The sequence below is a fragment of the Vidua macroura genome, chromosome 8 (genome assembly GCF_024509145.1).
Source record: "Vidua macroura isolate BioBank_ID:100142 chromosome 8, ASM2450914v1, whole genome shotgun sequence".
In the NCBI taxonomy this organism is placed as follows: Eukaryota; Metazoa; Chordata; class Aves; order Passeriformes; family Viduidae; genus Vidua; species Vidua macroura.
The window spans coordinates 204,491-224,994 of NC_071578.1; the positions used below are offsets into that span (position 1 = coordinate 204,491).

General features: G+C 46.9%; 3 protein-coding genes across 6 annotated transcripts in view; 1 reads left to right on the forward strand and 2 right to left on the reverse strand.

The window, feature by feature from the left end:
* Nucleotides 1–95: 95 nt before the first annotated feature.
* On the reverse strand, nucleotides 96–1,130 carry LOC128810820 (proline-rich protein 2-like). The gene has a single exon (XM_053983966.1). It carries the CDS (start codon nucleotides 1,128–1,130, stop codon nucleotides 96–98), a length of 1,035 nt encoding a protein of 344 aa, XP_053839941.1.
* NKX6-2 (NK6 homeobox 2) lies at nucleotides 992–3,708 on the forward strand. The gene is made up of 3 exons (XM_053983882.1): nucleotides 992–1,807; nucleotides 2,077–2,249; nucleotides 2,908–3,708. Exons 1-3 carry the CDS (start codon nucleotides 1,393–1,395, stop codon nucleotides 3,154–3,156), a joined length of 837 nt encoding a protein of 278 aa, XP_053839857.1. The 5' UTR covers nucleotides 992–1,392; the 3' UTR covers nucleotides 3,157–3,708.
* A 2,007-nt stretch (nucleotides 3,709–5,715) lies between these two features.
* The window catches only part of INPP5A (inositol polyphosphate-5-phosphatase A), a 191,643-nt gene continuing 176,854 nt past the window's right edge, over nucleotides 5,716–20,504 (reverse strand). The window contains exons 13-16 of one of the 4 annotated variants that reach the window (XM_053983615.1): nucleotides 12,909–13,020; nucleotides 8,669–8,737; nucleotides 7,456–7,492; nucleotides 7,164–7,306 (exon numbers count right to left, since the gene is read on the reverse strand). In XM_053983615.1, the coding sequence (XP_053839590.1) occupies nucleotides 7,257–7,306; nucleotides 7,456–7,492; nucleotides 8,669–8,737; nucleotides 12,909–13,020 (268 nt within the window). In that variant the 3' untranslated portion in view covers nucleotides 7,164–7,256. Of the gene's footprint in view, nucleotides 7,307–7,404; nucleotides 7,493–8,668; nucleotides 8,738–12,908; nucleotides 13,021–16,472; nucleotides 16,546–20,504 lie in introns of those variants that run through there. The other 3 variants (XM_053983616.1, XM_053983614.1, XM_053983617.1) reach the window with 3 other exon arrangements.

Sequence of the window (20,504 nt, forward strand, 5' to 3'; positions counted from 1 at the left end):
GTTCACAGGGCGTAAGATAATTTTTTACAACAGCTTTAAAAACGTTAGGCTCTAGCGCGAGGGAACGGCCGCTGAGCAGCTGAAGACGGAGCCGATTACCCAACAGAATAGCGATCGGGGCGGGCATTACCCCTCAGTGCTCCGGGGCAGCACGGCCGCCGGGGCCCGGCGCTCATTGCCTGGCTGTTCGATGAGGCGCCGGCGGGAGGGGCCCGACGCTGCGAGTGGGGGGGCGCCGCCGCCTCCGGATGTAGCCACTGGCGGCCGGCGGGGGTAGAGCGGCCGGCGGGGCGGGGCCGGGCGGGCTGGCGGACCCCGCGGTGGGGCCGGGCTGGCCGGTCGGACCCCGCGGTGGGGCCGGTTGGACCCCGCGGTGGGGCCGGTTGGACCCCGCGGTGGGGTCGGGCTGGCCGGTTGGACCCCGCGGTGGGGCCGGTCGGACCCCGCGGTGGGGCCGGGCTGGCCGGTCGGACCCCGCGGTGGGGCCGGTCGGACTCCGCGGTGGGGCCGGTCGGACCCCGCGGTGGGGCCGGTTGGACCCCGCGGTGGGGCCGGGCGGACTGGCGGACCCGGCGGTGGGGCCGGGCTGGCTGGCGGACCCAGCGGCGGACCCCGCGGTGGGGCCGAGCTGGCCGGTCGGACCCCGCGGTGGGGCCGGGCTGGCCGGTCGGACCCCGCGGTGGGGCCGGTCGGACCCCGCGGTGGGGCCGGTCGGACCCCGCGGTGGGGCCGGGCGGACCCCGCGGTGGGGCCGGGCTGGCCGGGCGGACCCCGCGGTGGGGCCGGGGGTCCCGTCGGGCGCGGCGCGGCCACGTGCAGCCCCGCGCGCTCCCACGGCTCGGCCCGGCCGTGACGTATCGGGGTGGAGGCGCGCGCCGCCCGCCGATTGGGCGGTGTTGGCGGCGCGGGGCGGCGGCCGCCCAATGGGCGCGGGGCGCGCAGGTGCCCGCGCGGTTATCTGCGCGCGGGGCGCGGCGCGGAGCGTCCCCGCGGCCGCCGGACACGCGGCCGGGGCGACGCGCGGAGCTGCGGGTTCCGCATCCCCTTCCTGCCGGATCGCGCGTGGAGCGCGCTGCCCGTAATCCGCCGGGACGCGCCACCGGTGGGGCTCTTTCTCCCGGGACTCCCATTCTGCTGTTTGGCCGCAGACTGGCTTTCACCCCGGCTCGGCTTTCGTCGCTCTTCAGCCTGGACTTCGGAGCTGCGCGCCGCGGGAGCGGGCGGTCAAGCGCCGGGATTTTCCTGTTCCCAGCAAACTTCGGGACTTGCTGTCGCTGAGATCCCGCGAGGGGCGAGGAGCCCGTCCCGCCCGCGGCCGCGGTCCCGGCGAGGGTCCCCAGCGGAGCGGCCGCGGCGTGGTTGGGAAGGACCCACGCTCGCTGATGCCCGCAGATGTTAGCGGTGGGACAGATGGATGCTAATCGCCAGAGCGCATTCGTCCTTAGCAGTGCGCCGCTCGCCGCGCTGCACAACATGGCCGAGATGAAGACCTCCCTGTTCCCCTACGCCCTGCAGAACCCCTCCGGTTTCAAGGCACCGGCCCTGGGCGGACTCAACACGCAGCTCCCCTTGGGGACACCGCACGGAATAAGCGACATCCTGGGGCGGCCCGTGGGCAGTGCCAGCAACCTTCTGGGCGGGCTGCCCCGCATCAATGGGCTGGCAGCCTCAGCCGGGATGTACTTCAGCCCCGCTGCCGTCTCCCGCTACCCGAAGCCTCTGGCGGAGCTGCCGGGACGGCCGCCCATTTTCTGGCCGGGAGTGGTGCAAGGCTCTCCCTGGAGAGATCCTCGGCTCGCCTGTCCCGGTAAGTGCGGCCGGCTCTTGCAGGGCGCGGGGAGCAAGCGGCCTGGGATCCAGAGCCGGGGCGGCCCCAAGCCGGCGGACGAGCGCGGTGAACGGGGCGGGTGGCAGGAAAGCCCGGTGCGGGTTACTCGGTCCTCACGGCCCCCGGTCTGTCCCAGACCGAGCCCTGCTTTAGAGCCGGCGGACACCCGAAGCGGCTCCGCAGGGCCTGGCTGCGGGCCGGGGGCAGTGCAGAGTTCATCCCTGACGCAGCTCTTTCTCCGCTTCCAGCTCAGACGGGGATGGTTTTGGACAAGGACGGTAAGAAGAAACACTCTCGACCGACTTTCTCTGGGCAGCAGATATTCGCTTTAGAGAAAACCTTCGAACAGACGAAATACTTGGCAGGACCGGAGCGCGCCCGGCTCGCCTACTCCCTGGGGATGACTGAGAGCCAGGTGAAGGTAGGTCCGTCCCGCGGGCTCCCGCCTCTCCCGCTCCCTGCCGCGGCTGCTTTCTGCCATGTTGATAATTACTAGCAAGGATTTTTTTTTTTTTGGGGTGTCAGTTAGAATTTAAGTTACATTTCAATATTGGATAGACTTTAGGCTAATTTCTAGGTGTTTTGTGCTTAGAGCTCTCTGCTGCAAATGATTTAAAATAAATCGACATTATACTTAATATAAACCCCCATCACAACAACGACAAAAAGCCCCTCGCAGGTAATTTTTTTAAATGGTCACTTTTCCACGAGGATCACATCCACTGGCACAACTTTACCTTGTGTAACCCCGCAAATTTTTTAGCAAAGCCTGCAGGTGCATCTGAATGTTGGGGTACACTATAAGCCAGAAGTACTTATTTTTCCTGGCTATTGTATTCTGTTTTCAACAAACGACTGTTCTGGGAAGCTGCTGATTTAAGCGTCGTGCAGCCCCGCAGAGCCGGGCAGGTATCCCCAACGGGACGCCCCCTTCCCCGGAGCCGTCCGGGGCTCTGCCTGGTGCAGGCTCTGCTCCGAGTGCCCGCAGCCCCGCGTTGTGGATGGGATGGGGTCGGCGGGGGTGGACGCGGCGGCGGGGCCGAGGCCGTGGCTGAGCTGTGCCCGGTGCCGGTGCCCAGGTTTGGTTCCAGAACAGACGGACCAAGTGGCGGAAGAGACACGCAGCAGAGATGGCCTCGGCAAAGAAGAAGCACGACTCGGAGACAGAGAAGCTGAAGGAAAGCTCAGACAATGAGGACGATGACGAATACAACAAGCCCCTGGACCCCAACTCAGACGATGAAAAAATCACGAGGCTATTGAAAAAGCACAAATCCACAAACCTGTCCCTTGTCAGCCCCTGCAGCACCAGCTCAGATACGCTGTGAGGGCGCTGGGCCGACGGCCGCACCGGGCAGCGCGGCAGGGGTGAGTGTAACTGGGTGTTTGAAGTGGTGTGTTGTACAGCCTAAGATGTATGTGAAATGTATATATTTTTTACAGAATAAGTTATGAATTTATTTTCTTTCTCATCGATGTAAATTTCAGAGAAATTTTTTCAACTTTTTGGGTTTTGTGTCCCTGTAAGGTTTCCTGCTCTTTCCTTTAGCCTTCCTGTTAATTTCCTGCTCCTAACAATCAGGTTTTCTTACGTTTTCTATGGGTCCCAAGTCTGAGCTCAGCCACTTTGTATATAGCAATTTCAGATTTTGTGATGTATATTTCTAGTGTAAAAACGGCAGTTTTCTTTCATTCCGTCCCCTCAGCATTTTGGCAGTTTCATTTCTCCTGCCTCTGGATTTTATGCTTAATAATACCAAAAAACCAAACCAATGCCCAAAAAAAGCACGAGAGGAAAATGGACACTTGATTTTACATTAGAATGTCTCCACATGTGTTGGAAAGACTTTGTATAAATCAATAAATTATTTAACAACCTCCTTTAGTGAGTTTCTTCCCGCATTTCTGTGCCAGGGGCCGAGGACACCAGAGCTTCTGCAGGGTGCCCGATGCTGCTCCGCAAGGGAAGTGGAGCCGCTGCGTCCGGGGTCGGGCGGGCTGAGCCGGGAGAGCCCCGGCCCCGTGGCACGGCCGGGGGCCGCGGTCACTGCGGCGTGCGGGCCCGCGCTGGGGACTGCCCATCAGCCCCGGAGGGGAGACAGACCCGGGGCTGAACGTGCAGCCCGAGCTGCCCATGCAGCGTTTCGTCGGCTTCGGGCGGGTGATAGGATCCGCTCCGGAGAGGGAGATAGGGGCCGGGACACAGCCCATTTTGCTGCCTGCGTACTGGCCGCTGCAAAAACCCGGGGAAGAAATTGTTGAGATCCGCGGCGGCTCCACCACCCTCCCGTGCTTTCCCGCCGGGCTTCCGGGCCGTACTTCGGCCCCACACCTGCGTCCGCACCCGTGCCCGAACCGGGCTCTGCGCCGTTCCGTGGCCGCCAAAGCGCTCCCAGCCGCCCGAGACTCCACATTTCCCCCTCGGCACACGCGAGTCCGCGTGGGTGTTTGAGCCGCCCGCGTTGTTAAGATGTTTTTTTTTGCTGCTTTTGTTTATTTTTTTTTTTTAAAGGAACGAGAGCGTCTCTTTTCCCCGTGTCTCAGCTAGGGCTTCGCAGCCCGAGCAAAGGCAGGGAGCGGCTGCACCGCAGGCGCTCCTGCTGCCCTGCCCAGCAGCCAGCGTCCGGTGCGGGACCCAGCACCGCAGGCCCCCCGTTCTGCAGCCACCTTCCGCAGCGCTGGGCCGAGCGGGCACGTCCTGGCTCCCCGCACCGCGGAGAGCCGCGCCCGGGCCTCCCCTGCTCGCCCTCCCTCTGGGTGCCGAGGCCCGCACGGCGCCGTTACCACCGCGGCACGACACGGGCCCGCGTCGGCGCGGCTCTGCTGCTGAAAGGGGCCCGGACCTCTCCCCGTGCAGGCCCCACGGGTGCCGGTGTCCCCGCTCACTGTGACTGACTCCCCTTCGCTCCTGCCGGGGCAGCTCCGCGTCCCGGGGAGGGCGGGGGGGGGTCCCGCAAATCCCTACTCACTGAACGGGGCCGCGCCCAGATATGCCGCGTTTACAGAGGGAGTAAATCGAGTTTAGGGTCTAGTCTTCACCCCGGCTGTGAGCACGCGGAGACCGGATCGGTGTTCGGGCTCCTGAGGGGAAGTGGCTGGATAAAAGCACCTGCGCTCGAGGCTAGTCATTCCCACCTGCCTCTTCCCAAAGTTCTTAAACGAAATGAGCTCCGAGGGGGCGTTACGGGAGAAGCGGGCTCCGAGGCACCGCAGGACTGACAGCCCGGAGACACGGCCCCGGGCAGAGGGGGAGCTGACAGGACCCGTCCCCATCCTGGGCCAGAGCCCGCCGCTCCTGGGCTGTCCGGCGCTGCGGCGGGGTGTCCGCTGGCATCGGCCTGGCTCGGCTCACCCCGCGCCCCTGGATTCGGTCCGGGGCTGTTAAAATGCGGAAGTTGCGTTTCATGAATTTCTGAGGGTTCAATTCGTAGCATTCTCAGTAGCTCACCCCCGCAGGTGACCAGTGCAGCCTGCAACCCCGGGAAGGTTTGGGCCCTGGACGACCTGCGGTTGGAGGCTACAGCGAGTTCACCGTACTCGGGCCCCGGTCCCTGCTGGAAAAGGCTGGAGAGGTTTCTTCTGAAGCTTGGGATAATCACAAAGGAGTTTATGGTGGCACATTTACTGACTTGCTGAGGACTAGCATCTTATGAACAGCTTGTAAAGCTGCATCACCTTCCTCTTATCAGGGCTCCCATACCAGCTCCTCAGTGCCTTTTACTCGGTTTGTATTGTTTTGATTAACACCAGAACTGCATCCTATTGTAGAAGTTTTCATGTGAAAAATACCCTTGTTGCTTGGCAGATTCAAAGGTATCTCAATAAGAAATGTGACAATTTAAGAATTTCCCTGTAATCACCAAATGAAAGGGGCAGACACAGCCATGTTCACCATGATTAGTTTTATTGCTTGAGAACCAGAGTACTCATTTCTAAAGGCCTTCAGAGTTATCATGAGTTGAGTTCGCTTAAATAGAATTACTGTGTGGTTATAATGCAACATGGCACAGTAACAATACAGAGCTGCAGACACCCTTTGGGCAACAAAACTTGCTATAAACTGGGCTGTACTGTTGAGAAAACTCTGCAAGCGGATATCAAATCATTTCCAATGGTAGTGATTTATACCAAAATCAAGCATCAATCTAATGCCATCACGCAGTCCATGAACTCTGTAGTGTTCTAAATTAAATCAATAAAACATACATTTGTGTTTCATCAACAGACTCCCTAATCACCTTTTAATGTTGTATTTAGTGGTGGGAGGAAAATGTCTGTAACAAGACTATATTGTAGGCTGCACTGAGCTACTAACCAGGAAAATTTACAGTTGGGTTGATGGTTGGATTTTTTTTTTTTTTTTAAATACCGTATAAATACAGTCTGTGTCCAATACAGTTGCTACTTGAAGCGACTATGATTTTCTTCTCCCGTATTGTTATTGTTTCAATATAGAATATGGCACCATGAAACAGTAACAAAAGATGGACAAAAACAGTTTACAAAATTCTGGAAAGTTACACCCAAACCTAGCTAAGAACTTCACATTCAATCCTTAATATTATATAGAAAGAAGAGAATATAGGAGTAACAAAGTGAAACTGCTAATATATGTGCTATATAGTAAGCTATATATCTGTATCCAGGATGGCACTGCTATATATTATTTATTATATAAATGTTGGTTGTTGATGTACACTTAAACTAAACCTGCTAAGACTCCAATACTTACTGCTGATATGGCACTCTCAAGCATTCATACTGGAAAGTATATTTAGCATAAGTTTTGGTCAGGTTTATAAATTATTTATATATCTGTGTATATATACACATACATACATATATATATACACACACATATATGTATGTATAGAAAGCAGCTGCTGTGTGATTCAAAAACCATGTAACATGGCAGTATAGTAAATAAAATGAGAAAAAAAATTAAAAAATTAAAACAAAAATGCTAAAACTAAAACACAAACCATTAGCCTTGGTCAAAAAAGAAAATACCATTTAAAACCACCAATATCTCTATCTATACAATCCAATGTACAAAATCCCAAAGTGGTAAAGATATATAATGGGTATGATACCTTTAAAACTTTATAATATGCTGAAATAGCTTTTCCACATTGACAAACACTTATTAAAAGTTGAAAGTTGTGAAATCTAGAATACATAACATATCTGCTGTCTATTTAGAGTTTTGGCAACAGAACTGTGACATATATATAAAAAATAATTCCACATTTCTACTTGATGTCACATGAACATACAAGACAGTGAGGTATGTGAGGCGTCTCTTGAACAGAGTCCAGATGCTGAAGCATAGTGTACGATCAGCAGTCTAAAAATGTGGCACTCAGGACTGGATTTATCAATACAGCTGTTAGGATTACAGATTTCAGTGTGCTGCCTTCCCTCCTGGCTACAGTGTGGTTTCACGGAAAATCTTCTCACTTCGTAGGCATCTTTTTCCTGTTGCAGAATTGGCATTTTTTAAAAAAGAAAGATAAACACAGGGGAAATGATGTAGAAAATGTAATAGAAATGTAAAGAAAAAAGATGATATTTACCACCACATCACTGCACGACACAACACTTGTGCACATTTGCAATAGGTTTACCTGCCCCAGCAGCTATTCGAAAGGACAGGAACACAGGCTGCAGCAAGTTAGGGAAAAATAGAAGTTACATGTTTGAAACATACGTGGTTTTTTTTTTTCTTTTTCTTTTTAGTCAGTAGTAAATATAACAAAAAATTCTCTATGACTGGAAACAACATGTTGCAACAAGTTTTTGAATTAATCTAATTACAAAATGCACAAGGGAACAACATCATCTCCTCACAGATTTCTGCTCCCATTGAAACTTAAGGGAAAATTTTCCACAGACTTCTGTGGGAAGAGGTTCAGGTACCATACACATCTCCCTTTTGTAACAGTGCCGCAGCACCTTGGTGATGAAGGAAACAAAAACTGCTGTTTCTGAACTGGCTGACCCAGAGCTTCTTGTTTACTGGGTAAGTTAGTAAGTTGCTCTATTTTAAAACCTTGGATGATTCTAGACCAAATGCCTTAAGTGCATTTTTCCTTAGAAAATAATTCTCTGACCATGGAATTAAATAGGGGTATGCATTTGTGAGTTCAGATTTGCATGTACACATGCATCCACACATACAAGTACCCACTATCCCTCTCTGAATTATCATTCAAGAGCCTCAATGCTGTTTTTAGATAGGCTTTCAGAGGTTACCTCCTATTCCTCAATTGGCTTTTTTCAAGGAAAGGAAATACTTTTTTGTATGTTTTATTCTATTTCTAACTTAGGTTTCCATCTGGTATCTTCAGAAAAGAAGACCATAGAATTCAGGTATTTTATTAATTTAAGCAACTGGTATTTATTTATTTATAATTCTTTATAGTTTCTCTATATTATTTTTATCACTTGTTGTTTGAACATGGAACTGCCAATATGTTCTTTTACTAATAAGCATCTATGCATCAACCTAGTTGAAGCTATGCTTTGAAAGCATAGTTGATAACCCAATGAAATCACTTGTGTTCTGCTAGAAGAGTTTTAAGTGCACAGATGGCTGCTCCTCTTCGCTTGCATCGTACCCTGCTTTCATTCTAGCACCTGTCCTGTTCTTTGATTTCATACAAGCAGCCATTCTGATAGACAGACTGGCTGCACCTGAATTCGACTTTGAAACATTTTCAAGGTATTACTTAAAAATAGGGCAGAGATATAGCTGAATTACAATTAGTAGAACCTAGTGCATACATTCTCCTTCCTAATTAAAAAAAAAGAAGATAAAAGACTGAAATATTTAATTACCTTGTGATCCCCCATGCAGACATTTGGCCCAATGTGGTCATATATTACTATCTTCTCATCATTTTCTGACTAGTTAAAAAAAACCAGAAAACAACAGAACAATAGTCAGTCCAAGAATTCTCCAGATTACACACACAGAAGGAACATTGGAAATATTGTGCAAATAGGTGAAACCAGTTTCTGAATGAGGTGATATTAACACATGTTCGTTTGGCTCCTCCAGAGAAAGGATGTGTAAAACAAACTTTTATGCCCAGTACTGCTTGCAGTAATTTGTGCAGTTTGCCTGCATAAAAAACCCCCCTGAGATCTCTGTGCCTCCTCTCTGCTGATGGGATCTTGGGAAACATTCATGGCTAACGCTGCACTAAGTGAAATGAGTGACTTGTAGTTGCATTCCAGGCTTCTGCTGCAAAGTGTAGCAAGCACATTTGGCCAGTCCTTTTTTAAGAACAACACAATTTTTATTGAATTAGGTGAGATAAATGTTCTTTGAATTAAATGCAATCCATGTTGCCTTATAACAGCATTTGATTTCATCATATAGAGGATTTTAAATGTTCAGAGAGATGAATTATTATTTTCAGGTTATGAGTATAATCTTTAACCATTTCTCTGAGATAAATTTCTTCATCTGAAAAAAAGCATTCAGTGATTTTAAGAAAAGCAGCAAATGACGGATGACATTCCTCCGGTCTCCATTATGAATTGCTTTCATTTTGTTCCATGTTGAACTTTACCCTTATACACTGACTTCTTTAGCATTTTTATCTTAATGAATAATAAAATGTACTCATCTTTCTGCCATTTGCAATAAATGTGATTTGGAGGAACTATTTTGATTCTCTAGCACAGTACTTCAGGAATAAATACAAATACATTGCCATACAAAATGATTTCTTATTGTGCTAAACAATTTCTATAAGCTAATTAAATCTGTAATCCGCACACTCTCCAGTCTCTAATGCAATTGTAGATTGCTTTAAACTAGTTGGCGATACTAATTTATTTTGTAGGAAACAGCCAAGACTTTCTCATCTGTAATCAGTCAAGTTTGACTGGGCAATAACTTTATATAAACAGTAGCATTTAGGACTATAAAGTTAAAACTGAATTATCTTTAATGCAGTAAGGAAGCTTAAGGTCAGATTTACTTTACAGCATGGTTGTCTGCCAAAAATATAAAAACATAACCTTCTGCATTGTATGCATGAGCACTTTCCAATATTTCAAGATCATAATGCCACCAGCATCGGAAGTGGGGATACATTCATCAAAAGCGACTTGATAATTTACAAAGGCAGCATAAAATTGTGGATTTTCAACTGCATAATCTTTAGACAGATAAACAAATTACAGCAGCGCACAAGCAGAAACAATATACACTTGGCTGAGCATTCATTACTTCATGCGATCAGGCATCAGCGCAGCTCCTGAGCAGTGGGCAACCTTTGGTGGTTTAGGGCTCAGGAAGCATAAAATAACATGATGGTGAGGTAACCGACCATGGCATGATAGATGATGTTGCATGAAAGCTGTTTACAGCCCCATGTCAGTACAATCTGTAATGCCTACTGTGTAGCTGAACACACTGTACAGTGGCAATTTGTGCACCCTGTCCTTTCTTTACCTAGGATTTAAATGCAGATTTACTACAGATTTACTGCAGTTTTTGTTTGAAATAAAATACAGAATTGCCTAGGCAGAAAAAGAAACACTTTAATTGCCTATAAGAAAAATTAATACAGCAAAAAAATTATCTGAATAAGAATATTAGATAGATAGTTACAACTGAAAAAATTCTTCAAAAGTTCATATACATTTTTATTTTAAGGATTTGTTACAGTGTAATCAGTTAATTAAAATTTGCTTTTGCTTTCTTCAGAGTTCCTTTTAAAGCTTTAAAATATATGTCTCTGCAGTGGAATAAATTCTCAGTCAAGGCCAACACTGCTTCTTGTGTAGAACCACAGAAACCTGTAGGGTCATTTTGCCCTTTCCTCTATCAGTTTGGCATTCTTTTCTGATGACTGTTCTCATTAGGTTCTATGGGCCAGAATGCTGGTTTGGCTTTGAGCTGGATAAGCGAACTCCTGTGGTGGTACAGACTCACTGAGTTAAAGCCCAGTCTGGCCTCAGCAGCACCTGTCACTTTGCATACGAGCTTCTGGAGAGGTCCCAAACTGCCTGACCCAAATTTGCAAATGCAAAGCTCCAGAGACAGAGTTATGTGCACTTTTAAAGGTGAGTTTTGAAGGATCCAGCTGATGGGGTTTCTGTTACACGGAGACTGGAAATTGTAACTGACCTCACAGTTACAAACTTCTTCAGTGCTCTAACTTTGTTTTCCCTTGTTTAATCTTCTCCCATTATATCCAAGTTATAGCCCTCTAGATAATCAGAAAGAATTCCTTTCCCTCTGTACTGTTTACACTCTTCAAGCTTTTGTGTACACATCTATCTCCTTATTCATAGCTTTAAAAAAAAAAATCTTCCCTCATTGGCCAGTCTTTTAATGGTTTTAATCCTTTGTTCTTTAGGAATTTCATGGTCACCAAGCACTGTCAGTAACATTTTGGGTAAACTCTCATTTTTTGGCATGATATTTTTGTATAAGAAAAACAAATAACACTGATTTTGACATTACTATTTGACTATAAAGCCTGTATTGCCCTTAGGCATCACTTTTTTTACTGAATACTGCATTGTCTAAAATTTTGGGTGAAATTTTATGATGTCATGCAGACACTTTTTACACATTAGAACATGTGAGGAAGTGCATCGACTTGAAATTCGAGTATCTGTGGAAAACATGTTCCCAGCCTTTCAGTGAATTATATACTGCAAAGCAAACAGTCTAATCACGAGATAAATAACCCCAATGAGAGAGAAAAAGAAGGTTATAAACTTCAGGTGAGCAACTTTCAAGGGTGTAATTAATTTAAGCTTGAAAAAAAAAAAGCCAAGAAGCTATAGAACATTGATTTATTAGAAGATTATTTTCTGTAATTCACTCCCACTAAACTGCATTAATTATACAGGAGCACACAGACAGACACATGACTTTTGGCAACTTTGGGTTCAGTAAGTCTGCTAGAGTCATACAGTCTGGCCAGCCAAGACAACCTCACTGCAGCACATCCATTTATACAGCCGCCCCTGGCCACCACCAGCTGGCCAGCTCAGAACAGGGAGAAGTGGGAGAGATCTCCATCACCTCCCCATTCCCTGATCTGCTCTTGGCCCTCCAGAGCAGCCAGCCACCAGCCTCAGCAGGACGGGGTCTAGGTGCAGCAGCACGCACACAGGGACAGAGGCACTGGGAACTGGCACAGGTAACAGCTGACCCGGCCCAGTGCTCCCAGGAAAAGGAGGGCAGAGTGGAACAAGGAGAGAGCAAATGACAGAAAAGAAAAATGGAAGGCTCCTGAACCATATTTAGATCATTTAACCTTGGATAGAACATCACCAGCTAACCCTAACCCTCTCTATAAGCACTAAATCCCAAGAGGAATTGTATGTTCTAAAAATGTTGCACAAGCTTATCGCTAAAGCTCTAATGGAATGTCTAAATTCAGGCACCTAGTTGGTTTACCAAAGTTAGGAGCCTACCTGCTGGAGACTATCCTCATTCAGGGGACAGGGATAGATTTGGCCTACATAGGATCTGACATATTCTTGGGAGTACCTTAGGAAATCTACCACTCTGGTAACTCAGGTGCCTCCAGTTGCTGCTGTACAGGCTTTTCTCTCAATTGTGTGACTCCTCAGCCACTAGCCACTTGTACCTGCTCTTGTCTGCATCCCTGCTGAATCCTTGGTAGGGGCAGTGTTGCTGCTTATGTCACTGTAGGGTGGACTGGGCTGGGGGACTAATGGGGACTTTTTATAGGGGCTTTTTTATTTTCTGTCACTCTCTTTAAAGCAAGCGGTTAGTCTCCCAGTGCTGTGCATCCCTGCACAGAAGAGGCACAGGACAGAAGACAGTCAGTTATCACTGGCAGCTCAGATACCAAAAGAAGTGCTTGTGAAAGCTCATCTTTTAGTCACCGTCAGCAGGTTTATGGGGACAAATCCCCCTTCATAGGTGCAAAGCACTGGAGGCACACCCCTCCATTTACTACCATGGTCTGCTGTCTCCAGCTTGGCAAACTCAAGGGCAGAGTCTTCCACTCACACCTGCCTTTGGTGCAGATAAATGCAGTGTGGAGGCACTGGGGGGCTGCAGGTCTGTACTTACTTTCAGAATGAGCTCCTTGGCTGAATGGGACATCAGGATTCTGTCGCACCAGGCTGGACATCTCGTGTTCATGTACTGCCTTCCCTGGCTAGAGTCCTCGCTGTAGGGATAACTGCAAACAAATCCCATCCACAACCATCAGTGACTCTTGGCAAAGCAGACTGACACCTCTGGCTCAAAGGGCCATACCACTTACAAAATGTCACTGTTAAAAAGCAGCTCTTCCAGACACCTTTTTTCCCCCTCCTCCCTCTTTCCTTTTCATGTGCTCTTTTTCTATGTCTCTTCTCAGATCTACAACTCTACTGCACGGTTAAGAAGTTAAGATACACACAGTTTCAAAACTCTCACCTCCTACCTTGTGTTTTTGCATGTGAGAGTGTTCAGAGTGCTGGGACCACTGCAGCTGTACACAAACCTCTCCTGTATGGATTCTTTAAGGGTGACAGAAAGGAAGACAGGACAAGACAGCAGGCTTTGCAGGAGATTTCTTCAGAACCAAGGAATCAGGAATGTGGTTTAAAGAAAATTATGCTGACTACATAAGATCCCATACCTATGAAATTGTGTTAACGAAAAGTATATTATTTTGTAAAGACATCTCAAATAGAAGCAGATTAAATAGTAGTTACACTCTGGGGCCATCATAAACATGCTATGACATCTCCAGTGCATTCTAACTTAGCTTTAAAGGGCAAGAGAAAGTGTTTATTTTAATCCACAGAATATAACTAGAGGTAACACACCTGTGTGAGCCCATGGGCTGAGATCAGGGCTGAAGCACCTGAAGGGCAACCTCTGGCTCAACCTCAATAAGCTGAGGCCAGAATTTTTCTGTCTCATCCAAATCCTGTCATCAGTTTACTAAGACAGAACTTTGCATTTGATGATGGCTCACCACACTGTAAGGCCCGCTGTTTTCTTAGACCATTTCCAAAATGGCATGTAGGAGTAGCTAAGAAGGGGTTTTGGAGAAATCCAGAGGGTTTGTGACAGGCTCAACTTCTTGAATACTGGGCCTGAATTAACTGAAGTCTGCCCTTGATAAAACTCTTAAAACCCCCAAACATCTACGTATGTATGTGTGAGTGTATTTGAAATGACATTTGCATTTTATTCTGCTCCTCACTGAATTAATAAAGGAAATACTAAGGTTTTTCTGATATGTGTCTTAAAATAAAATTTCTGGTATTGTAAAAAAAGGGTTTGCATGCTTGAAGAGAAACTTATTTACCATCCTGCTTGGTGTGATACTCTGAAACAGAGACATACAGCTCTCTACCAAATGGATTTACAAGCTACACTGCCATTAAAAAGATTAGCCATGGCAAACATCCAAGAAAAGTGTACTGAATGTATTGGAACAAACCAGTGATCTCAGTACGTTTTCCACCTCATCAAACCTAACAAGACTCATTTTCAAAACATATTATGAGAATTCAATTTGCTGCTCCACTGACATACAGAAGTACAGCTTATTTCTGAGTGTCTGTGAAATATTTTGATGATGTAATACTATATTGGTAGTAGAAGCTCTTTGTCTGCAACTTAAGGGTTGACTTTTTCTCATAACCTCTTACTTTACTTATTCCAGAACCCCACATAACTGAAGCTACTTTTTATGACATAAAGGTATAAGAATCATGACATAAAGGTATAAGAATCAATCACATTTCATATAATCCTTCCTTTTACAGCATTAACTGTATGGCTTTTGAAATATGATGTTCTGTACCTGGAATGATCTGTGACTGCTATGTGTTAGAGCATTAAATCCTAGAGCCTATATTCTATTAAATGGTATTTATCAATTTGCTTTATTTATCTTAATGCTTTCATAGGGTGAAAACTTCTGCCTATTTTTCAAAGTCCTTAGCACTGATCACCCAGTCAAAAGTTACTGTAAGTTTACAAGTGCCTTTGGCAAATCAGATTTCTAATGGCTGGGACAGAGATGAAAACAAATGCTGCAAAATTGTCCAGACAAAATGGCCTGTAGGTAATAATTTAATATAATAAAGTGAGGCAAACTCTTCTTTTTATAAGAAAGAATCCTTTGAAGGAAGCAGGAAGCATGGAGTGCTCTGTCTCACTGCACTCCAATGAATAAAGCTCCCTCCCTTCATCCTCTCTGGCGTGTGGAAGTCCTAATCTCAGTGAAATGCTGACACTAACATAATAAAAAATCCTAACAAGATGCATGCCCCCAAAACTGGGAGAACTATTAGCTCTCCTCCTTCATGCTCTAGAGGGGTCACAAACACTTTGGAATAAGCAAAATTCTTTTGTACATGGGCTCAAATAGTGGCCATAGTTGGATATGACTCAAAATTCTCATGAGGGATTCTTTTTTTTGTGACTTTCTGGGTTGTAGGGCTATTTTAGTTAAATATATGCCACTGATCTTAAGTAGATTTTAGCAAATAGGAGTTCTATTAGAGGTTTCTGGAATATAACTGTCATTGAAGAAGATTTTGTGAAACATGCTGCTGAATGTATGCTATTCCAGAGCAAAACGTTTCAAAGTTAGTATACCATACGCCTCAGAAGTTGTCTCCATCATCCTGTTCCATAGCTAAGTGAACAGTGGCATGAAAGTAGTGTGACTGCTTCCAGAATCATCTGCATGTGAACTCTGAAGCTTTAGCTTGCTTGGTGTGTTTTTAAGGGTCTTATCCCCAAGGATACTCTAGTGTCTTACATAATGTTACTTCCTTTGGATGTCTTCTCCCCAGCTGATCAGATTTAAACCAAGTCAAGAGTAGCAATGGAAGGAGGAGCAGACAGATGCACAGGTGTTTTAGGAAGGATGACAGCTCTGATGCAGCCAAAACAGAAGGATGTTGCAGAATCAAAGACTTAGGGAAAACACCCAAAGTCTCAGAAGCAGCTGCTGGGGTAGCACTTGTTTCAGACTCAGCCCCTGGGCGCCCCACACTCGGGGCCGAAAACACAACGCTGTCCTGTCTGCCTGCCCCACACAGCCACTGCCTGAGAGCACTGACCCATGGCACGACTCAGGAAACTGGAAAATACCATCCCATGGTGGGACCCAGAAACTGGAAAATACCATCCCATGGTGGGAGCCAGAAACTGGAAAATACTTCCACCTGCTGCAGTGGGGACCCAAGACACAAGTGTGCCAATACACGCTTCTACCTGACCGTTCACTTTTCATTCTTTCTAAGCTGGCTTCATGATTTCCCTTCTCTTTTCCTTCCTCTCAACCCCACTTCTTGACTGCTTTTTTGCCTCTTGGTATAGTCTCTTAAAAATTACTGTAAATTTAAGCTTGTGTGCATGCAAAAAGCAGAACTATTCTCATAATACCCATCTTGCAAAAGACATTAGGAATAAGACTGTCTATGATCAAGGGCAGTAAGATAGATTTGTTTTGCTGATCTCCGGCCTCTTTTCAAAACTTACTTAGTAATTCTAGTCAATAGATTTTCTGATTTGTGAGTTGTAGAAATAATTTCAGATTTGATAAAAACAACTGCAGGTTTGATAAAAAGAAAGTCAAGGACTCAATACCAAATAATCAAAAGTTTGAAATTCCAGTACCAGTCTCCTGGTGGGGAGGTATTGTGCCATTCTTCTGTGCTTCCATCATTAGTCTTGACTACCAGGACAATGACTGTGGCAGAGAAAAAGGGAAAACCAGCTTTCCCTATCCCAATAACTAGACAGGAAAGAATGTATTATTTTTTCCTTTCATTAGCATTCTGCCTCAATCACAATCTACCTTGTGTAATACACAGAAAACAGGGATCTTGAGAATGAATAGGGAGTGCTCATGTAAAAATGATGACATAACAGATAGAGGCCTCTAGGTACCACTGAAACATAAATGATAAATAGATATAATGCTAACACATACAGGTGCTAGAGGTAAGGTAAGGATGTACACAGTTCCATAGTATTCTGTACAGTTACACACTTTTTTATACACACTATATTACATCTTTTTAAAAATACAATAGGGAAATGGGGAATTCCCTGTGGAACAAATTTTATGCCCTATTTAAAACAGTGGAAAAGGTCTTAGGAATTTAGGACCTTAGCCTAAAGAACTTAACTCATGTTAGCAGGGTAATTAATAGCAAAAAGTGACTGTTATTCTTTGTGTATTTCAGCCAGAATTACACAAAATACACTTTGACTGTGCATGTTCCTGGATGATGCACAGACAGGCAGTTCTGGAGCATCCATGTGAAAAGCTTGCACAATTTATTTCCAATTGTTTAGGACTTACTCTTTCTGAAGATGCAGCTTCTAGCTGCTTTTCCATCCTATTTCACGAACTTCTGTTTCAGTTGCACTTATTTAATCAGGATTACTGTCAGGTAGGTTTTCTGAATAAAACTTCTAGCAACATCATTAATATAATGTTCAATACTGTTGAAATTTAACCAAACACTTTGATGAATTGCTAACTTACTCTGTTAATAAGGAGCAGGCCATCCAATGAACTACTGTTGTCACAGTCAATAAGGATGAGAACTACTTGGCAATTGTTTGGGGAAAATAAACCATTAAGAGGGTCAGTAAAATCAGAGCACTACTACTGTTGACAGGTATTGTCAGACATGATTAGACACCTTTACAAAAATGCTCACTGCAGGGTGAAAAGTCGTTCGACATCATAAACCATCCTGTCAGCAGTGCCTCAACTCAAAACACAAGCCAACAATGCTGTGTATATAAATGTCTCCTTAACTGGCATTTCCAGTTAGGAAAAACGCTCCTAATGAACTCTTCTTGTGTGCAAGCATGGATAAAATCTGTTAGTGAGATGGGTGAAATGTACTTTCCAACAGGACAATTCATTCCCTCTGGAGGGCTGTTACCTGCAGCTGCCACAGGCAGTGTCCTCTGGCACGTGTGGCACCCGCGTGGGACGTGCTGGGACAGCCAGTGCTGGGACACCCTGTGCTGGGACACCCTGTGCTGTGCTGGGACACCCTGTGCTGTGCTGGGACAGCCAGTGCTGGGACACCCTGTGCTGGGATAGCCAGTGCTGGGACACCCTGTGCTGTGCTGGGACACCCAGTGCTGGAACACCCAGTGCTGGGACACCCTGTGCTGGGACACCCTGTGCTGTGCTGGGACAGCCAGTGCTGGGACACCCTGTGCTGGGACACCCTGTGCTGTGCTGGGACACCCAGTGCTGTGCTGGGACACCCAGTGCTGGGACACCCTGTGCTGGGACAGCCAGTGCTGGGACACCCTGTGCTGTGCTGGGACAGCCAGTGCTGGGACACCCTGTGCTGTGCTGGGACAGCCAGTGCTGGGACACCCTGTGCTGGGACACCCAGTGCTGGGACACCCTGTGCTGTGCTGGGACACCCAGTGCTGGGACACCCTGTGCTGTGCTGGGACAGCCAGTGCTGGGACACCCTGTGCTGTGCTGGGACACCCAGTGCTGGGACACCCTGTGCTGTGCTGGGACACCCAGTGCTGGGACACCCTGTGCTGGGACAGCCAGTGCTGGGACACCCTGTGCTGTGCTGGGACAGCCAGTGCTGGGACACCCTGTGCTGTGCTGGGACACCCAGTGCTGGGACACCCTGTGCTGTGCTGGGACATCCAGTACTGCTCTGGGACACCCAGTGCTGGGATACCCAGTGCTGGGACAGCCAGTGCTGGGACACCCTGTGCTGTGCTGGGACACCCAGTGCTGGGACACCCTGTGCTGGGACACCCTGTGCTGTGCTGGGACACCCAGTGCTGGGACACCCTGTGCTGGGACATCCTGTGCTGTGCTGGGACAGCCAGTGCTGGGACACCCTGTGCTGTGCTGGGACAGCCAGTGCTGGGACAGCCAGTGCTGGGACACCCTGTGCTGTGCTGGGACACCCAGTGCTGGGACATCCAGTACTGCTCTGGGACACCCAGTGCTGGGACACCCTGTGCTGTGCTGGGACACCCTGTGCTGGGACACCCTGTGCTGTGCTGGGACCCTGCCTTCTACAGACCATGCTGCCAGTACTGCTCTGGGAACTGTGGCACCACTCACCAGGCAACACTGGGGAAAATTCAGCTATTTGATCCTTTTTGGTCCAGTAAAGGTCATTCTGAACAACTGTGCAGCCTACTTCTAGGTTCAAATACAGATCATTTAGCAAACTTTATCATGCTTCAGAGAGTGGAAATGCCTCCTGTTCAAAAACTCCTTGTGCTCGCTCATCTGTCAATTGTCCCCACATTTTATAACACCAATTTTTTTATAATACAAAGTATTTGAGATGGGATGGAACTATAAAGCATCAATAAAAACTGAGCTCTTTATGGGAAGAACTGAGACAATTTTGATTTGGTTTATTTTATTTTTGAACTTAGGTATGAGTCCTCACATTTACTAAACCTTTTCTCATTTACAGGTCTTTCTATTTATATATGACATTGACAGAGAATTCAAAAGGGGAAAACCTTCAACCACTCTTCTTCAGAAAATTATTTACTATTTTCATATTTTCTGAGAAAATGTTGGATCAATTTACCTTCAGCTCTCAGATTGTCTAAGATACTTTTACCTGAAGAAAGGATGGTGAACGTGGACTGCCAATACAACCTTTGGGTGCTCTGAAAGTTTTAAGGCCAAAGATATAAATAAAAATATTTTGATATTTTTAATTTACAGTCAGCATTAGTGTGAGCTGGTAATTAAGTGTGATTTCAACAAAATACCATTCAACCAATCAAAGGGTGATATCTAATTTTTGTCAGGTACTAGAGTGTTAGTTTCTTCCTCAAAATTGAATTAACATTTTTTATTTCCCTGAACCTGAAAGGGAGAGTTGGATTCCCTAGATCTCTTCCTAACAAATGACCCCATGTAATTTATCTTCATATGCACATCTTAGGCAGCAGATCTAAGCTAAGCAGTAGGACACACTGGTGTTTGAATTAGATTATCTGCTTCATAGGTACCAAAACACTAATAAGCCTTGGTGATGCTCTGCAAGCCAACTGCCCACGATACGTGTCTCACTTCAGCCAAATCAGGAGGGCAAACAGAGCCCTGCAAACACAGTAGTTAGAGAGCAATGTGTTAAACAGCTGCTACTTGCACAGGCTACACTAACACCATGGTGATAGTACCAACAATTGGAGTCAAAGGTGACAATGGGACAGGGGGTCACCCGGGCAAACCAGCAGCAAAGGGCAGGATGGGTAAACAGGACTTGAGCCCTGAGTCTGGGCACAACACAAAACAGGAGGGTTAATGACATGGTATATTTATCAGAACCTTTTTTATAGATTTATGCTGGGCACATTGCTCTTTGGCTTAACACTTCTTTGGAAAATACTGGTCTGTAATATGCTTCAGAGTGAGCATTACTGTATCACCAGTGTCGCAGGACCTTTTTCAGTTTAAAAAATAAATAAACCCAGAGCCTCTTTCTTTTTCCAGAAAGCATAATGCAACCCTTCACTTTCTGTGAAGAACATTCACCCAGAATGGTGTCCATAGTGCTGCTGAAAACCACCCTGTGGCCAAACCCCAGTGACAGGAGGACACGCGTTGGTGCTCGCTCCGGTGCCAGAGGCTGGCACAGGGCTGATGGCAACGGGCACACTGTGCTCTGCTCT

What these genes read in the sequence shown, in the direction of transcription:
- LOC128810820 (XM_053983966.1), bottom strand. Translation starts at nt 1,130, where the DNA reads ATGGGAGTCCCGGGAGAAAGAGCCCCACCGGTGGCGCGTCCCGGCGGA.
- NKX6-2 (XM_053983882.1), top strand. Translation starts at nt 1,393, where the DNA reads ATGTTAGCGGTGGGACAGATGGATGCTAATCGCCAGAGCGCATTCGTC. An exon ending in TCCTCGGCTCGCCTGTCCCG is followed by an intron (nt 1,808 to 2,076) that starts GTAAGTGCGGCC and finishes CTCCGCTTCCAG; the next exon opens with CTCAGACGGGGATGGTTTTG. An exon ending in TGACTGAGAGCCAGGTGAAG is followed by an intron (nt 2,250 to 2,907) that starts GTAGGTCCGTCC and finishes GCCGGTGCCCAG; the next exon opens with GTTTGGTTCCAGAACAGACG.